The sequence below is a fragment of the Budorcas taxicolor genome, chromosome 10 (genome assembly GCF_023091745.1).
Source record: "Budorcas taxicolor isolate Tak-1 chromosome 10, Takin1.1, whole genome shotgun sequence".
Taxonomy (NCBI): Eukaryota; Metazoa; Chordata; class Mammalia; order Artiodactyla; family Bovidae; genus Budorcas; species Budorcas taxicolor.
Genome location: NC_068919.1, coordinates 26,790,432 through 26,807,716, shown reverse-complemented (window position 1 = coordinate 26,807,716; position 17,285 = coordinate 26,790,432). Strand labels below are relative to the sequence as shown.

Below are 17,285 nucleotides of genomic sequence, written 5' to 3'. Positions count from 1 at the left end.
TAATCCACTTGGGTATGGTGGGAGAGGTGCGCACGCATAACGGGAAAAATAATCGCACACTCTGGCTGGAGGAGAATGAGAGAAGGGTGAGCAGAGGAGGCTGCAGGGGCAGAGCGGATTTCTGCCTTCAAGAGGCCTGCGGGGCTGGCCCGCCCGCTCTTCTGGCAGAAAGGTCCCTAGGATCTGGGAGGAGGCGGCTAGCTGATCGAGACTCCGCGGACTGCAGCTCAGGGTCGAGGCAGGTCGCTGCTAGTCAGTCCATCGAGCCCCGACTGGCTCACTCGGTTTCTCTTGCGCGTGACAGGACGAGCCACCCCTTTGCCGAAGAAGCTCTCTCCCCTACCAGAGCCCCGGCGCAAGGTCAGCCCTCGCTGTTCTTCCTTAGGGTTCTAACTGAAGAGGAGGTGGCCTCAGGCTGGCCCTGGCTGAGCCGGAGAGAGCAGCGAGGATGAGAGTAGGAGGTCGCAGGTGCGGGATCTCGGCGCCAGCTGATGCGGGTGCGCGCGCAGCTGTTGTTTATGAGCCGGTAACTGTTTCCGAGCCACGGCGCGCGCAGGACGGCTGGAGCTGCCAGGGAGGGCGCCCCCTCCTTGGCCAGACGCCAGAGATGCAGTTACGTGACCTCGCCGCCCCCGGCCCCGGGCCCGGCGGGCTGGGCCCGCGCCGCCGCAGCCCCGCCCTTTCCTCCCCGCTCGTTCCTCATTCGAGGTTAACGGTCCGAAGAGAAGCCTAGGGGAGCGGTCGGAGGGCGGCACCGTCCCCACGAGCGCCTGAAAGCCCCGCCCAGTCTCTGCAGCCCGCGAGGTGGCCGAGAGGGCTGCGCGCATGCGCTCGCTCAGGTTGCGGCACGGGTTGGGCCCCAGTGTGGGAGGCCCGGAGCACGACGGGAATTGTAGTTGTGTGTGGGGGGGGCCTCAGCTGCGTGTATTTGGAAAAACAAATGCTTTTCCTTCTAGGTCCTGCTGTCTTGCACTAACTCTAGAAGTGGAAGGATTTCAGGGAGCAGTGGGTACGCCATACTCTCAGAACCGCAAAAACCATCTCTACTGAATAAGAACATCCTCAAAAAACCATAATTTCTTTAAAAATCACAAATCTCACACCATCATATACCTCCAAAATATATGCTATATATTGGATATAACCCTCATTGGAGTTTTTATGTAGTGGTATATGCCAAAGCATTGTATGCTCAAATTTATACATAATGTGTGCTACATTCTCTATTTGCTGTCTTTCGGAAAAAATGCTGGTTTTCACAGGTATACACCTATCAAATATTCATATTGTACACGTTACATATATACAATTTTGTGTTTTACCTCAGTCAGACTGAAAGCTCCGTTAAAAAAGCCATCTTTTAGACATGAAGATGACATTGAGATACTTTCTCTTGACGCCAGTGTTTCTCTGCTACTGCCACCATATTTTCCCTAGCATGTTTATTTAATGCGTGAATATAGAGGTGTTCAATAAATTTGACTCATCAATGTTTTGTTTGCAAGTTATTTCCTACAGCTGTGATCAAGACTTTTTCTTAATTTTAATTTTTCCTAACTTTATTTATTGACATATAGTTCATTTACAATGTGCAATCTTTGCTGTACAGCAAAGTGACTCAGTCATACACATATTTTAAAAAATATTTCTTTCCATTATGGTTTATCACAGGATACTGAATATAGTTCCCTGTACTATATGTAGGGCCTTGTTTATCAAAAGTCATTTAAAGTCAACAACCTGGGGCCTGACTTTGCCTGGTCCTTGCTCAGCACAAGTAGAAATGTTTAACATCATCCTTAATAATAGATGAGAACAGTATTGAAGACCTGAGCCAGGAAATCTCCGTTTATCACATGACACAAAGTCCACAGTCTGGTTTAAAAGCTACAGGTAACTAGATTCCTATTTAAAATGTAAATCTCCTCAAAGCTTGATTCTTTATAAAGCCTGTGATACTGATTCGGGCTTACAGTTTTCTTGCAGAAGCAAGAAATTTAGCTCCCTGATCAGTTTTCTTTTTAGGCAGGCCTGCTGTTCAGTCTTACAGACATTCCCCTTACTAAAAAAAAAAAAAAAATTCCTAGATTTCTACAACATTGAATTTTGTTTCATTCCACAGTGTATTTTCATTCACTTTATACTAAAGAGTTTCCCATTTCTGAGAACATCTCAGATACCTAGGAGATCTCTTAAGAAAAAAATCTTCGCTATATACACACCAATTTGAATTTTCCTTAGTCTACACAGTAGGTGGTATCAAGAATGCTAATCCTTTTTTGGCGGGTCAGTGTAGCTTTTAAAGACAGAATCACAGTCTGCATTAAAAACAAAAAGATAGGATTTGCTTATTTTTTTAGCCACCCCATGCAGCAGCTTGCCACCCCAGGGGCAGCGGAAGCTGGGAGTCCTAACCACCAAGAATTCCCCTGAAGTTAGTTCTTTAAACACTTCCTTAGCAGAACCTTTTTCCCTAGTCATTTGCAGAATTTCTAGCCTTTCTTCAAACATTAACCTCTAATAGGACAGGACAAGTTTTTACAATCTCTTTAATACTAAGAGCCATAAGTAAAGAGGCTAAGAAACCAAAAATTGCTTGACAGAAAATAAGCATCCCATTTCACCACTCTCATAAGTAATAGAACTGGAAATCATGTCTTTTATTAACTACGTATGACCCAAGTCTTTAGATTTTTTTTTTCTCTCAACAGTCAACTATTCTTTTCTGCTGGGACAGTCAGACATCAGCATCAATGAGAAACATATTTACCCCTTTCCAGGGCCAGTCTTGATAAATCAAATTTGGGCTGATGTATGTTACAGTGGCACTAGGCAAACATTCAATTCAATGTCAAAAGCCACAAATAAGAAGTTCAGGAAGTACCCAATTGACTTACGGAGAGGAAGGAGCAATCATTTCTTGAATGCCTGTATTTTGCCTCATCATCCCTATGCTATCAAGAAATTGGATTATAAATTTATGGTTGCCCCATGATAGAAGCTCATGGCCTAAGAAATCTTCCAGGATTAAAAGAAAACCCTCCAAGATATTTCCAGAGGAGCAGTAAAAATGCATAAAGACATTCCTATTCACAATGGTTGGATGAATTAAGATCCATCACTGAACTCTATCAATTTTAGAGGTGGAAGAGTACTTAGGAATGATGAGAAAAACGGAACTAAACAGGTTGACTTTCTCAGAGTTATAAATAGAGGGGTGAATACTCCTTTTCTGGCTTCCAATTCAACATCTTCCTCCTCCCATATAGCTGCTATTATTTTTCAAGCAACTCTTCCATTTTGAGTGAAATTTCATTTCAAGGGACAAAAAATTACTTAACTGACAACATGGGTATTTCTTACTTAATGCTAACAGTTGCACAAGTCTTTCTCAAGCTTTCTTCCCCTACCCTAGCACCCTGCTATGACTCACAGCACAGCACGACTGCTACAGCAGTCACCTAAGTTTCTCTTCCAAGTGGTCTTGTATCCCTGGGGTACTCTTCCCTCTCGTTTCCCTCGTTTTTTTTTTTTTTTTTTTTTAAAACCACTCCTTTCTTCCCACAACATACAAAACAACTGCTCTTTGAAATCATTTTAATAACCTGGCAGTGATTCAAAGTACGAAAATATTCAAATATCTCCCCTTGGACGGGGTTGCTACCATGACTGCTTCACAACAAGCATGATCGAAGGCAAAGATGAGACCGGATTCGAGGGGCAAGGGTCGGAGCAAGCTTCCAGGCTCACAGACCGAAGAGCCTGGCTGCAGAAAGTCTCTTGGGTGCTGGCAGGCAGCAGAAGACACATGAAATGTTAAGACATCCTCAGAGGACGGGGCGCGGCTGCTGGGTCATGAGCACCTTGAAGCGTTTCTTGATGGTGATTCGGTGTCGAGAGTATTTGTCGTCTGGGGAGAATCGAGCAGGGTGGGCCGAGCACGTCTGTTGTCCCATAGGATCAAGCTTCTGCTCGAGGAGGAAAGAACATAATCTCAGCACTGGAATGGTGGGAAAACGCAATCCCTGGCCTCAAAAGGGAGATGGAAGCTGGGATGGGGAGTTCAGTTCAGTCGCTCAGTCGTGTCCGACTTTTTGCGACCCCATGAACCGCAGCACGCCAGGCCTCCCTGTCCATCACCAACTGCCGGAGTTTACCCAAACCCATGTCCATGGAGTCGGTGATGAACCATCTCATCCTCTCTTCCCCTTCTCCTCCCGCCATCAATCTTTCCCAGCATCAGGGTCTTTTCAAATGAGTCAGCTCTTCGCATCAGGTGGCCAACGCATTGGAGTTTCAGCTTCAACATCAGGGGCCGCGCAAAAACGGCAAACATGAAAACAGGGGATGCGACGGTAAGATCTAGAAGCCACGCATTTCTGCTTCCATTAATTAATACCACGCGCGGCTTCTGGAGTTTCTAGTCCCGCCCCCCTCCCCCGCCCCCGCCCAAGCAGCTAGGCAACTCACTGTCTTCTCCCGACCGCTCCTTCCAATGACATGCATCGCTAAACTGACATCCAGCCCGTTTACCCTTCTCACCTTCAGCGTGTAGACTCGCTCTCCTTGCTCGTTGAGGTAATACTGGAGAAACATGATCACACTAAAGCAGGACGTTCCAATTCTGTCCGCAGCTGCCTCTAACTGAAGGCCTCACGTGTTGGTCAATTTCCTTCCTGTACAGCCGGAAGTCTCGCTCTGAAAGCACGCCGGGAAATGTAGTCCAGTTTATCTAGACTTTTCTCCAGCCGGACAGAAGGAGGCGCACTAGCTCAGAACGTGACCAGTTGCAACCCAGTTGCAATCTTGTAGGAGTTGTACGACACGTGCAGTGTGCCCACTGTGGGCCTGGTACTGCTAGGGAGAGAGGGGCGTAGGGATGGATATAGATTAAACATAACTGAATACTATCCTGTTTTTAACTCAAGATGCACACCCATTTCAGAGGCAATGAGTTTCTAGTACCTGCAGAACTAAAGGCTCCAGGATCCAGAGCCTCCTTTACCTTAGGAAAGAAAGAAGATTTTCTTCCTTCCCCTATTTTACATCCGGTTCTCTCGCCCTGTTTCAAACATTGGCGGTAAAAATGCACGATGGGTATTCCATATTCTGCACAGCGAAAAGAGCGTGAAGTTATTTTACGAAACCGGTGAAGCATATTTTAGTGGTCGACCCAAGATTCAAACTCAGGTCTCTGCCACAAATTCAACTCTCTGTAGTGGTGAGTAGCTAATAATAGCGTAATAAGATGCGCCTCTTAGAGGTATGGCGAATTTTTAAAAGAACGTACAAATTCTCTTTATAGGATTCTGGTTTAAAGAAATGAAAATTGGAACCCAGATATCATTAACCGAGGTGACCATTGCGGTATGATTTATAATGGCGAAAAACGTTGGAAGATATATCAGCTTTATAACCAGAAAAACCTTAAAGTTTTTTTTTTTTTTAAGTATAGTTTGTGTTTGCTTGTAGTTGTATAAAATATCTCAGTGAGGATCCAGAATAAATCTGATTTCCTCTGGCACAAAGAGCTCAACTTGGTTCCGGAAGGAGTAGAACGGGGGGTGGACTTGCCGTGTACTCCATTTTAAATAGTCTGATTTTTGAACAGTCCTGATGTACTACCCATTTTAAAAATTAAAATTATTTAACAAAATTTAAAACCACAAAAATAATTTAACAAACAAACAAAAAAGACTTTTGGGTCTTGGAATTTTACTCTGAGTGGCAATTTTTGATTAAGTGGGAAGCTTTTCAGCCCAGGGTATGGCTGAGCTGTTTGTGGACTGCAGAGGTGATGGTAATAGTCTGTTTGGGAACTGCAAAACAGCTTTCTAAGGAAATAATATACATACAGCAAATCAGCACCCTTGATATTGTGAGACAACCCTAATTTGAAACATTCTGTTCACTTGATCCGTAAATATATAGACTATGTGCTCTGATTTTGGTTTAGAAAATACAGCAAACATTGAATTGTCAAGAGTTTGCCACAGTTTGCTGTTAATAGGAAGTCAGGTACAAAACTGGGTAGAATTGAAAGGCACAAAACTAGATATATTGGTAAAGAAGTGTATAGGGAACCAAGATGTAAAACTACGTGGTTGGGAATCTGAGAAATAATTTGCAAGTTGTCTTGAAGAGATACACAATTGTGTCGCCATACTCTGGTTTGGAGGGCATTCCTGGTTACTGCCTACATACCAGAGTCCTTTGTGGAATATCTCCCTAACTTCACCCCATTTCCCCCTCCCTTCCCCCCACTGTAGAATGATGCCTTGAGTTCTAGATTCTAGTTCTGTTTTGATCTGATCTTTACCCTCCCTTCCTTGGATCCCTGTGTTTCGACTGGAGGTTACTCTCTGGGTCCTGAACCTGCCTGTCTCATTCTGGAGGCTTCCAGACAGCCACAGTTAGTGCCCAAACCTGAGACGATGTCTTCAGATGGAGGTGAGTCTGCCGGTAGGGGAGGGTCCTCTGCCACCAGCTCCCTCTTTAGCGATTCAAAACTTGACACTTTACCTGGGGACGAGCTCTCAGGGCTGACCTAGAGGGATGTGAGAACACCAGACACCACCAGAGGCATCACACTGGGGGAGGAGATGGTGCTGTTAATACTAGGGGTTGGGGAAGGAAGGGGGCCTCCTGGGTGGCAGATCAGAGCACCTCTGAGGAAAGTGCTGAGTAGAGAGAAGGGATGGTAGTTAGCAACTTGCTTCTCTGGAAGAGGGTGACCTTCAACATGTGTTTGTGTGGCAGGGGCAGGGATGTGTGTGGAATGGGGGACACAGGGGGGTTCCAGGGGAAGGCCCAAGTTCTGGTGTTTTCTTTAGGCAATTGGAGGCTGCTCTAGAATTTGCCCTGAGAGAACTGATCTAGGGCCGCTCTCAATTTTACTGGGTGTAGGGAGTGGAAGCCTTGTCTGGAAAACCGTTCAGTGGGGCCATCTGTTGCCAAGTCCGTCGAGAACTGTCCTCCCGGAAGCTAGATGAGGAGGTGCAGTAAGTGCCTCTGCTCAGAGCCTCCTGGCTCCTTCCAGCCCCAGCGAGGGCTTCTCTTTTCATGTAGGGAGCAGTTTTCCTTGCTTTCCCAGGGTCAGGGGAGGTGGGTCACTCTAGCAGAGATGAGGACTGGGGCTTCCCTGAGACGCTCTGACTTTCTGCCTTTTGCGGAACTCAGGCCTCAGACCCATTTCACTGTGTTCCGTTCTTCAGGGAGCATTCCTGGTCCTCTGCTCTGTGCCTGAGGTGAAGAGTCTGCTCGTATTCCCTGTCTCCTTCAGTGGTCAGGAAGCAGCAGAAGCTGGACGTTGTTAATTTGCCAGCAGAATAGTCTATCTAAGAGGGGGAGGAGAGCAACCTGAAATTAGGCAGATGATCTGTTATTATTGAAAGTCCTACGAGACACATGTCCTGATTAAGTACACGTTTTAATATATTTATCCTTGGTCTCTTTGACTAGAGTCCACATAGCCCCTGAACTGTGTCTCAGACTTCATGGTCAGTGCCTTTCAAAAGTGGACCCTAAATTTCTGGCATTAGGAGTTTCAAGCAGAAGGATCACAGATAAACATTATAGTATGTCTAGCATCTACTTAAAGCTCTGGAAGCCTCCCTCTCCACACCGCCCTCCCTTTACCCATTTCCTGGCTCTTACCTCTAGTCATTCCTGGCTGCTAAGTAACAAAATTTCTGGGAACAAAACCTCTAACCCACACATCCCCTCCTGGGAAGAGTGCTTCTGTGAGTGGTGGCAGGGACCACAGAGAAGCTGGGAGCAGGGTCCAGGTGGCTTGAACGTGTTTGGAATGTACCTGTATGCTGGGTGGCATGTGTTATGGAGTATGAGCTCGTGGGTCCAAGGTCATTGCAACTTCCCTAGTGCAGTCATTCTCAACAGGGAGTAAGGGACATCAGAAACACTTGGGGGACATTTGCAAATATACGCATTCCCACTCACTCACTCGCTGAGAATCAGCGCTCTGCTTCTTCAGGGACTAGAGTTGAACTCAGATGACCTAGCTCTTGGCCTCTTTTTCTGCTACTGTATCCCCTCTTTTTGTCTCTACAGCATCTCCATTGCCAGGATCGGACATGGCCATGAATCCTGGCACCGCCCTGTCTCCTTTCACTGCACTTACCTTCCCCCAATCTGCTCCTGGCCCACCAGACCCACCACCATGGGAGCCGCCCTCGCAGCCCCCTGTGCCTGCAGCATTCTCTCCAGGCAACCCTCTGGTGCTCTCTGCTTTCCCCAGCTCGTTGTTGGTGACCGGGGATGGAGGCCCTGGCCCCAGTGGAGCCGGAGCTGGCAAAGTCATTGTCAAAGTCAAGACAGAAGCAGGGTCAGCTGAGCCCTCTCAGACTCAGAACTTTATCCTAACTCAGACCGCCCTCAGTTGGATTGCCTCTGGCGCTCCCTGTGGGGGTCCTGAGAGTCCTGCCCCCGGGCTCCTGACAGCCTCTAATGTGAAGACCCTTCTGCCCACTAAGGCTGCTGGGCTGAACCAGGAGGGTGTCCCGTGCCTTCCTGCTCAGGCTCCACCACCAGCTGCCCAATTGGCCCCCATCGTACCCCCAGAAAAGGCTTGGCCAGGGCCACAAGGGACAACCGGGGAAGGAGGTCCTACAGCCACCCGACCCAAGCCCTCACTGGGTGACCTCTTCTATACCTCCAAGGGTGTTTATGAGAACTTCCGGCGCTGGCAGCGCTACAAAGCCTTGGCACGAAGGCACTTATCCCAGAGTCCTGATGCAGAGGCCCTTTCCTGCTTTCTTATGTAAGTGGGGAGACCAAAGATTCATTATCCTAGAGGCTTTTAAATGAGGAGGGTTTGGGGAAGGACAAAGTGGTTAGGCTATTTAGGGATACTTGAGTGCAGGTCGTGAGGGTGATGAAGATGCTATGAGAATTAAAATAACAATGCAACCAACCTCTTTACCCATGTGCCAGAGGATAATAAGTCTCAGGTGTCTTCTTTGAAGTGATCTTCACAATCCTTCACATTCCAGCAGGCATTTTTCTGGTCATCCTCATTTATGGATGAGAAGGCTAATGCTCAGAGCAGTAATTGGAACCCAGGTCTCTAATAAGGAGTGCCAGGGCCTTCTTGTGCTATTTTACTAGCTTTTTTTCTTTTTTTAAATTATTATTTATTTTGGCCCGTGCTGGGTCCTCATTGCTGCGAGAGCTGTCCTCTAGCTGTAGCTGGGGCCACTCTCCAGCTCTGGTGCTTAGGCCTCTCACTGCTGTGGCTTTTCCTGCTGCAGAGCACGGTCTCTAGAGTGGGCCAGCCTCATTATTTGCGGCTCCTGGGCTCTAGAGCACAGCTCAATAGTTGTGGCGATCAGGGCTTAGTTGACTTGAGGCATGTGGGATCTTCCCAGATCAGGGATTGAACCGTGTCTCCTGCATTGGCAGGCAGATTCTTTACCACTGAGCTACCAGGGAAGCCCTTAATTATCTTTTGACATGGAGTTGAACTGTCCAAACCGACTCGGATGAGGTGCACTGGGAGGGGAGGACGGTGTGGTGCCAGGCCACGGAGCTCATGTGCCACCCTATTTACTCTCCTGTTTTGTTTTGTTTCAGGGTTTGGGGCCATGCCTAGCAGCTTGTGTGAATCTTAGATGCCCATCTAGGGATTGAACCAGGGCCTACAGCAATGAAAGGGCCAAGTCCTAGCCACTGGACTACCAGGCAATTCCACATACAGCTCCCTGTTTTATTAGAAGTCAAGTTGAAATAGAAGTCAAGTCAAGGGAAGTGGCAGAGCTCACTTGGGTTCCCCTGGTGGCTCAGATGGTAAAGAATCCACCTCCAGTGCAGGAGACCTGGGTTCAATCCGTGGGTTGGGAAGATCCCCTGCAGGAAGAAATGGCAATCCACTCCAGTATTGCCTAGAGAATTCCATGGACAGAGGAGCCTGGCAGGCTGCAGTCTGTGGGGTCAGAAAGTCACACATGACTGAAAGACTAATACTTGGTCTAGAGCTCACTTACTGGTCAAGTGCTGGGCCCCACCACTTACTAGGTGTGCCATCCTGGGTCCTGGCACTAGTTTCTTTACTCTCCGCTTTCACATCTAGAAAGGGGATGGTTACTGACCTCAGAGAGTTGCTGAGATGAAATGAGTTACTGTATGTGAAATGCTTAGCGGAGTGCCTAGCACAGAGAATGCCTCATCAAATGGCAGCTGCTATTGTTGTTGTTATTGTTATTATAAAAAGGCAATCTAGAAGAGAAAAAGAACTCACAAAAGGCCAGAATGTCTGTGCGAGTGGATGCTTGGCCTGGGAGCCCAGGGTCACCGGCTATTAATGTTTATAAAGCAAAGTCATTGACCATTTGGGGAATTTTCTCTTCTTCCCACTAAGAACTCTGCCTTCCTCAACTGCACTGCGCCCTCAGCATTTTGTGTAAACCATCATATAACAATATGCCACCTCCCGCACTTAACCGTTGGGCTTCTCAGGTGGCACTAATGGTAAAGAACCCACCTGCTAATGCAGGAGATCTAAGAAACAAGGGTTCAGTCCCTGGGTTGGGAAGATCCTCTGGAGAAGGGAATGGCAATCCATCCCAGTATTATTGCCTGGAGAATCCCATGGACAGAGGAGCATGGTAGGCTACAGTCTGTGGGGTTGCAAAGAGTTGGACATGACTGAAATGACTTAACACACACATCTCTTACTGGACTTGAAAAAAAAAAAAGGACATCATGTTCCTCCAGTGGCTGAACCCCTAAGGGAATCTCCCTTTCCTTCCTGACTCTGGAGTGAATTATTCAAAAGGCTCCCTCAAAGTCCTTGGTGTAGATCACTCTCTGCTTTCTCCAGACAGCTCTGGGTGTCTTAGAGTCTGGGAATCTGAATTTCTCACTCCTGACCTGTTTCTGTTCCCTATGTTCATGGGCTCTGGGCAGGGGCCCCGGACCAGACGCTCTGCCACAGTCACCCGGGAGGCTGGTAAAATGCTCAGTCCGGTGATTCTGGGGGCACTGGGATCCATGTTTAAAACAAGCTTCCCCAGGTGATTCTAGGCACAATAATGATTGAGGATTCACAGAAAGTTAGAAAGGCAAAAATAAATCACAGAGAGCTCAAAGAGTATTGATATTCGATTGTGAGGGGTATCCTGGAGGCAAAAAAAAACGCTTAAAAAGCAACAAGTAAAATCACCCCACAGACTTTAATTAGATTCATTTGGGTTTGTGAGCGCGGTTTTTTTTTGGAAATGTAAGAGCCTTTGGGCAGGGTTCAGCTTACTTTACAATGAATAACCTGAATGCTTTCTTCCTTGTGTTTGGTTGAAGATAGTACTGTGAGAATTCAAGGTAGTTGATTTTAAAAGATGGGGAGAACTGTCTGATTTTCTGTGAGGATTGTAAATTTCAGTGGGAAGAAAGACCAGTGTGGTAAATGACTGGCTGGAGGTTGGGGGTCTGGAGTCTAATCCTCAGTGGGATGTGACAGGGACCTGGAGATGCCTGATCTGATGAGGGGCAGGGGGTGGGCACTGAGGTGGGGGTCAGGGCAGGTGGGTGGCGGGTACACTTGTAGACTGTGACTGACCCAATGGGGGTTTTAGCCCAGTGCTTCGTTCCCTGGCCCGGCTGAAGCCCACGATGACCCTGGAGGAGGGACTGCCCAGGGCTGTGCAGGAGTGGGAGCGTACTAGCAACTTCGACCGGATGATCTTTTATGAGATGGCAGAAAAGTGAGTCCCGGCAACCCTCATCCTCCCTGGGGGCGGGGGTGGTGGTGGTGGTGGTGGTACTCTGAGGGCAGGTAAGAGAGGCTTGGGTCTGGGCTGTGGGTGGTTCCTGTAAGGGATGCTGGAGGAAGGGTATAGACTAGCAGAGGGTCTCCTGGATCCTTGCTGCTTCTCCCACCATCTTGACTCTTGGGACTTTTCTGTCCTATCTCCTCTTGGAAGCTTTCCCTTCTCCAGATCTTGAGTTATGTAGGGGCTTTGATACTGAAGCTCTTAGGATGGGATTGGATCCCAATTGGTGTAAAAACCCTATACTGAAGGGAACCTAGTGATGAGAGGTTTATGCCCTACTAGGCATGTTCTTTCTACCTCACTGACCAGATAGCACCCTGGGGTCACCACTCCTGTGGAAACAGTGGCACAGGAATTGTTTAGCCCATTGCCTCAGGGGAGGGCTTTTTCTTAAGGAGGTTTGTCTGGGGAAGGTCCTAGATGGATGTCCAGGGTGGTCTTCTGGCTCATATCCCCCATTCCTCCATGATAATCTCCTTAGTTAAAAAAGTAACTCAGGAAAATGAACCCTATCCTCCAAGCTTGGCTATCACTTTCTCCCTGGAATCTTCTGGACCTAGACTTCCTAGATTGACCCTTCTGGGACCCGAGTCCCAGCCTCAGGCCTTCTGGGTCACAGCACTGCCTCCTAGTGGGAACTTCCTTGAATTGCAACTCTGGCTCTGCTTCAGGAATGCAGCCATGCTTTATGGTTGTAGGCATGGGCAGATGAGGCCTTGAGGAGGGATCTTGCTAGGTGCGGCACGGGCCTGACTGAACTCAACAAGGTTTTATTAATCTGTATACCCTCGACGTTGAGTGGGATAGGGTATGAAAAAGCCATGATTCTGTCCTGTAAAGCTTACAAGCTCTAGATTCTTTTCTTTTTATTAAGATTATTTTCTTAATAAGCTTTCTAAGTGACAACTGCAGGGAGAGGGGCTATGTGGTGACCTGGTGAGGGTTTTCCAGAAATGTTATTCATTCAGCCGTCTGTGAGCAGATGCCCTGGGTTTTTAATGAATCATGGTCTTCTCAGCACTGCCTGGGCCTTCTGCCCCCCCTTGCAGGTTCATGGAGTTTGAGGCCGAGGAGGAGATGCAGATTCAGAACACACAACTGATGAGTGGGCCCCAGAGCCTGCCTCCTGCAGCCCCTCTGAAACTTGATCCTCCGGGACCACCTGTCCCTGAGGTTTGCCCGCAGCCAGGTAAGGCCACCCAATGCCAACAGGAGCCTGTGGGCCAGGAGCTCAGAGGGAGTCACACAGAAACCAGTCACTTCCATCCAGGGAGTGGCATGTGATGTTCCAAACAGGACAGGCATAAGTTCCCTTTGTCCCAAACTAGATGTTGATCTTGGCCAAGTTAACCAACGGCTCTCTCACTGAGACTGTAATTGAGGCACATGATGCCTCATCTGCCTAACAAATGAGGGCTGGACCAGGGGGCTTTTTGGAATTTCAGGAGTTCTGAGAATCCTCCTCCAGATTCTCAGACCCTCTAGCTCCTAAGTATTCTCCCCTAGCTGGTACTGTTGTTAGGTCGGCCAAATCCAGTCTGGAACCATCTGTGTACCCAGGTCACTGCCCTTACAAGCGGGGAGCAGGGGTGGGAGAGGGTGGGAGGCAGGAGCCGAGGGCTCAGCACTGCTTCCCGTTTCTGCTTCCCATTTCTGCTTCCCGCCTCGCCCCTCAGTGTACATTCCCAAGAAGGCGGCCTCCAAAGCACGGGCTCCCCGCCGGCGGCAGCGCAAAACCCAGAGGCCTCCAGCCCCTGAGGCCCCCAAGGAGATCCCGTCAGAAGCGGTGAAAGAGTATGCCGACATCATGGAAGGGCTGGTGGGGAGCCACTCGGCCACTGAGGAGTCAGATGGGAGACAGGAAGAGCAAGGACAGCAGCAAGAGGAAGGGATCTATCCAGATGCTGGTCTTCTGAGCTATATCGATGAGCTGTGTTCTCAGCAGGTCTTTGTCTCCAAGGTGGGCTAGCCCAGGGGGTGTGGTTTCTAGCAGACCCTGGGGTGGGAGCTCCAGGGAAGATCTATGGTTTTGCCCGAGGCCTTTGGGAACTAGACTCTCTTCGGTGCTGGGGCAAGTGTGTAGCTGGTGGTTTCCAACCACCCAGGTAGAGGGTGGTGAGTAGGGAGGTGCGTGACTGCCTCTTGGTTCACGCTACCTCCTCTCTGTGACTCCCATCACTTTCATCTCTGTTCCCCAGGTGGAAGCTGTCATTCACCCTCAGTTTTTGGCAGATCTGCTGTCCCCAGAACAACAGAGGGATCCCTTGGCCTTAATTGAAGAGCTGGAACAAGAAGAAGGACTCAGTCTTGCCCAGGTAAACCTGGTAGGTAGAGAATATCAGAATGAAAAACGTACGTGGCTTCGTCTAGCCTTACACTGTCTTGGATGATGCGGCTTCTGGAGAGGGACAGCTTGAGCTTCCAGCTTTGGGTGTAGAACAACAGACGAGGACCACGGAAAAGGGGAGTTTAGGGCTCAGAGCATTAAGACCCAGTAAGGTGGAGAAAAAGAGCGGGGCACCTGGCTTTGATACCATCACTTAAGCCACTTGCTTGTATCCCCGGGTCCTGCCTAAATACCATCTCCTCCCACCCGGCCTGCCACCCCTTCTCACAACCACGTATAGACCAGTATTTGTCCATTCTCCTTCCAGCTGGTCCAGAAGCGACTCCTGGCCTTGGAAGAGGAGGAGGAGGCCGAGGCACCTCAAAGTTGCAGTGGAGCCCAGTCAGATTCAAGTCCTTCTATTTCTGATGAGGATGAAGATGGGGGTGGGCGGCTTCGGCCCTCACCTGGGCCTCGGGGGGCTGGGGGCTCCCTCCTCCTTGGAAAGGCTGCTTCTCTCGGAGAGTGGGCAAGAGAAGTGTCTGGTGGGCAGGAGCGGGCCCTACGTGGCCTGAGGGTGATGGGCAGGGATGGGAACACCCTGCCAACCCCCAGTGGCTGGGGCCTGCAGCTAGAACTTGCAGCTCCACAGGGAACTCAAGGGCCCCTGCATATAGAGAGAAGAGGGTCTGGGGAGGTTGCAAACCAGATATCCCCACTGCAGGATGACCTCCTGGGAGGTGCTGGGTCCCCTGGGCGCTCCCTGGGCACTGACAGGACTTCTGAGACCCTTCGCTGGCAGGAAGGCCCCCAGCTAGAGCTCGTTCCCACTTTGGATGTTGGACTTGCTGGGCTGGCTCCTCTGCAAGGACAGGGGTTAGAAAAGCAGACTCTGGGGCTGCCCCCAGGACAAGAGGTAGAGGGTCTTGGAGTGGGTCCTCAGAGCATGGAGCCATCAGTATTGTCCCAGAAAGGCTCTTCAGAGGCCGCGTGGGGAGATGAGAGTGGTCTCCCCCCAGTTCAGAGTTATGATCAGAACCCTTCACCTAGACCAGCTGGGAATAGGGATGAGGCCGGGGCTTCTCTCAGCCCGAGGCTGTGGCTGAGCAGTGAGACGGATGCTGTCGACTTGGAGTTGCCCTTACAGATGGAGGAGGTCGTAGAGAACCTCCATGAGGGGCAGTGTGTAACTGAGCTTCAGGGGGGCAGCCAAGCATTGGGCTCTAAAAGCAGAATTTCCCTGGGCCCCAGAGAAGCCCTGGCACCTGGGGACGTGGGAAGCAGTGCAGTTCCCTGTGGAGACACAGACGCCACAGCTGCCCTAGAAGAGAGAAACTATCGTGGCCTGATGGAACCTCAGACGGCCAGTAGCCCGGCCTTGAGGCCTAGAAAGGATACGGCACAGAGCCCTGGGACTCTGCAGGGTCAGCGTGATCTGTGGCCTGAAGATTGCCCCCCTTTGCTAGAGAGCAGAATTGGGGCCTCTACACTGGGGTCTTCTAAAGAAACACTCCTGCCTGCAAGTCAAGGCAGTATCCTTATCCTGGGGACCCAGGACACCTCCTTTCCTGAGGCCAGCCCAGAAGCAGGGAGCAGTGGCAGTTCCGTTTCTCCTCTGTTGGAAACCACATATGTTGACAAACTAGATGTTAGGGATGCCTGTGGCCTCCAGCTGGGGGTCAGCGAGGATATTTGCCCCCTAAATTTTAATTCTTATGACCCCCAAGGAGAAGGCAGGGAGCATACTGATTTATCTGAGCCTAAAGAACTTGCTCCCTTACAAGGGGATCAACAATCTTCTGGCCATGGGAACCCCAAATCAGTACCTCCTCACCAGGGCCTTAGAAGCACTTCCCCCAGCTGGGGAACCAGGGATGCCTTAGTTGCGAGAGAAACCTCTCCTGTTATTGAAGCATGCAGTTCAGCAGATGGGGCCAAAGCTGAGGAGGAAGGGGAGGAGGAAGACAAGGAGCTCTCCAACTTTGCCTACCTCTTAGCCTCTAAACTTAGCCTCTCGCCTTCTCGCCCTGCTTCAGGCTTGCTTGCCTCAGGGCGTCCTCAGGGGACCCAGAGAGCATCCCACTCCCTTGCTCCTAAGCCAATAGGCTTCGGCCAGCTTCCTGCTGCCGAGTCTGGGAAGCGAGCCCTAGTTGGAGGACCAGTCCCTGTTGAAGAGAGGCCTTTGCGGGGAGATGAACCTGGGGCGCCTGGGGAGAAACCAGTGGCTCTGGGAGTGATTCGCACCTCACAGCCTCGTAAAAGAAAGCGTGATGGTTTCTCCAAGAGCAGGAGGAAGAAACGGCGTCGCAGCCAGTAGGGGGCAGCCAGGCCATCCTGTCCCACCTGCCAATCCCTGTGGGTGGGGGCCCCCAGGGAGTAGACTCTCCCTGGCAGCCTGTGAACACTTGCTCTCAACCCTGTTGTTTTGTTGTTCTGCGCCTGGGGCAGAGGGGTGTCACGCTGGCTTGGTTGGAAGTGGTCCCCTGGGTGAGAGGTCGGGGGAAGTACCTTTGGAAGTTGTATGAGAAAAAAAAATAAAGATTTTGTTGTTGGAAAATGTTCTCCACGTGCCCTTAACTTCTTTGCTGCTAGATGGGGTGAGATGCTAAAAAGGAGAAAGGCGGTGGGGGCGGCCTCGGATTTAATGGATCCAGATGGCATTCTAGCCTCCAACCTTACTGAGGTATCCTGATGAACCTGGTGCTGAGGGTCCTGTGATTACTTTATTCCTCCATCAGAAGCCTGGACGTGGTGTTGGGAGGGCTTCTCTGGACATCCTGCCATGATCTGTCTCCCTTAAAAGTCCCTAGATGGAAAACTGCTTCTTTTTAACCTGTCAGATTTCTGGGATAGAGCTCTATTTCCTTAACCTATTTCCAAAATGGTGCCTAGAGATACCACCTTCTATAGGTGGGGGCTATTCTTGTTCCTTGAAAAGAAGCTGGACAGAAGGGACTTGTATGTCCCCAATTCATAGTATGGCAGAAACTCTGGACTGGCAGGTCTGAGCTGCAGTAGAACGGCTGGGTCCTGACACAGCTCTCTGCCCCGACCATGGGGGCATCAGCCTTAGTATGATTATTAAATATAAAGTGGTGGTCAGCTATTCTTTAATAAGGACAGAACAAGAGGGAACAGGCTGAAAAGAGGTGCAGGAGGAGGCCTGTTACAGG

The 17,285-nt window shown here is 49.6% G+C and overlaps 1 protein-coding gene across 1 annotated transcript; it reads left to right on the top strand.

Moving 5' to 3' along the window:
- The first annotated feature begins 6,365 nt into the window (after positions 1-6,365).
- On the top strand, positions 6,366-16,429 carry NUTM1 (NUT midline carcinoma family member 1). The gene is made up of 7 exons (XM_052647010.1): positions 6,366-6,450; positions 8,071-8,779; positions 11,589-11,717; positions 12,836-12,975; positions 13,463-13,746; positions 13,985-14,101; positions 14,441-16,429. Exons 1-7 carry the CDS (start codon positions 6,435-6,437, stop codon positions 16,427-16,429), a joined length of 3,384 nt encoding a protein of 1,127 aa, XP_052502970.1. The 5' UTR covers positions 6,366-6,434.
- The last annotated feature ends 856 nt before the right edge of the window (positions 16,430-17,285 follow it).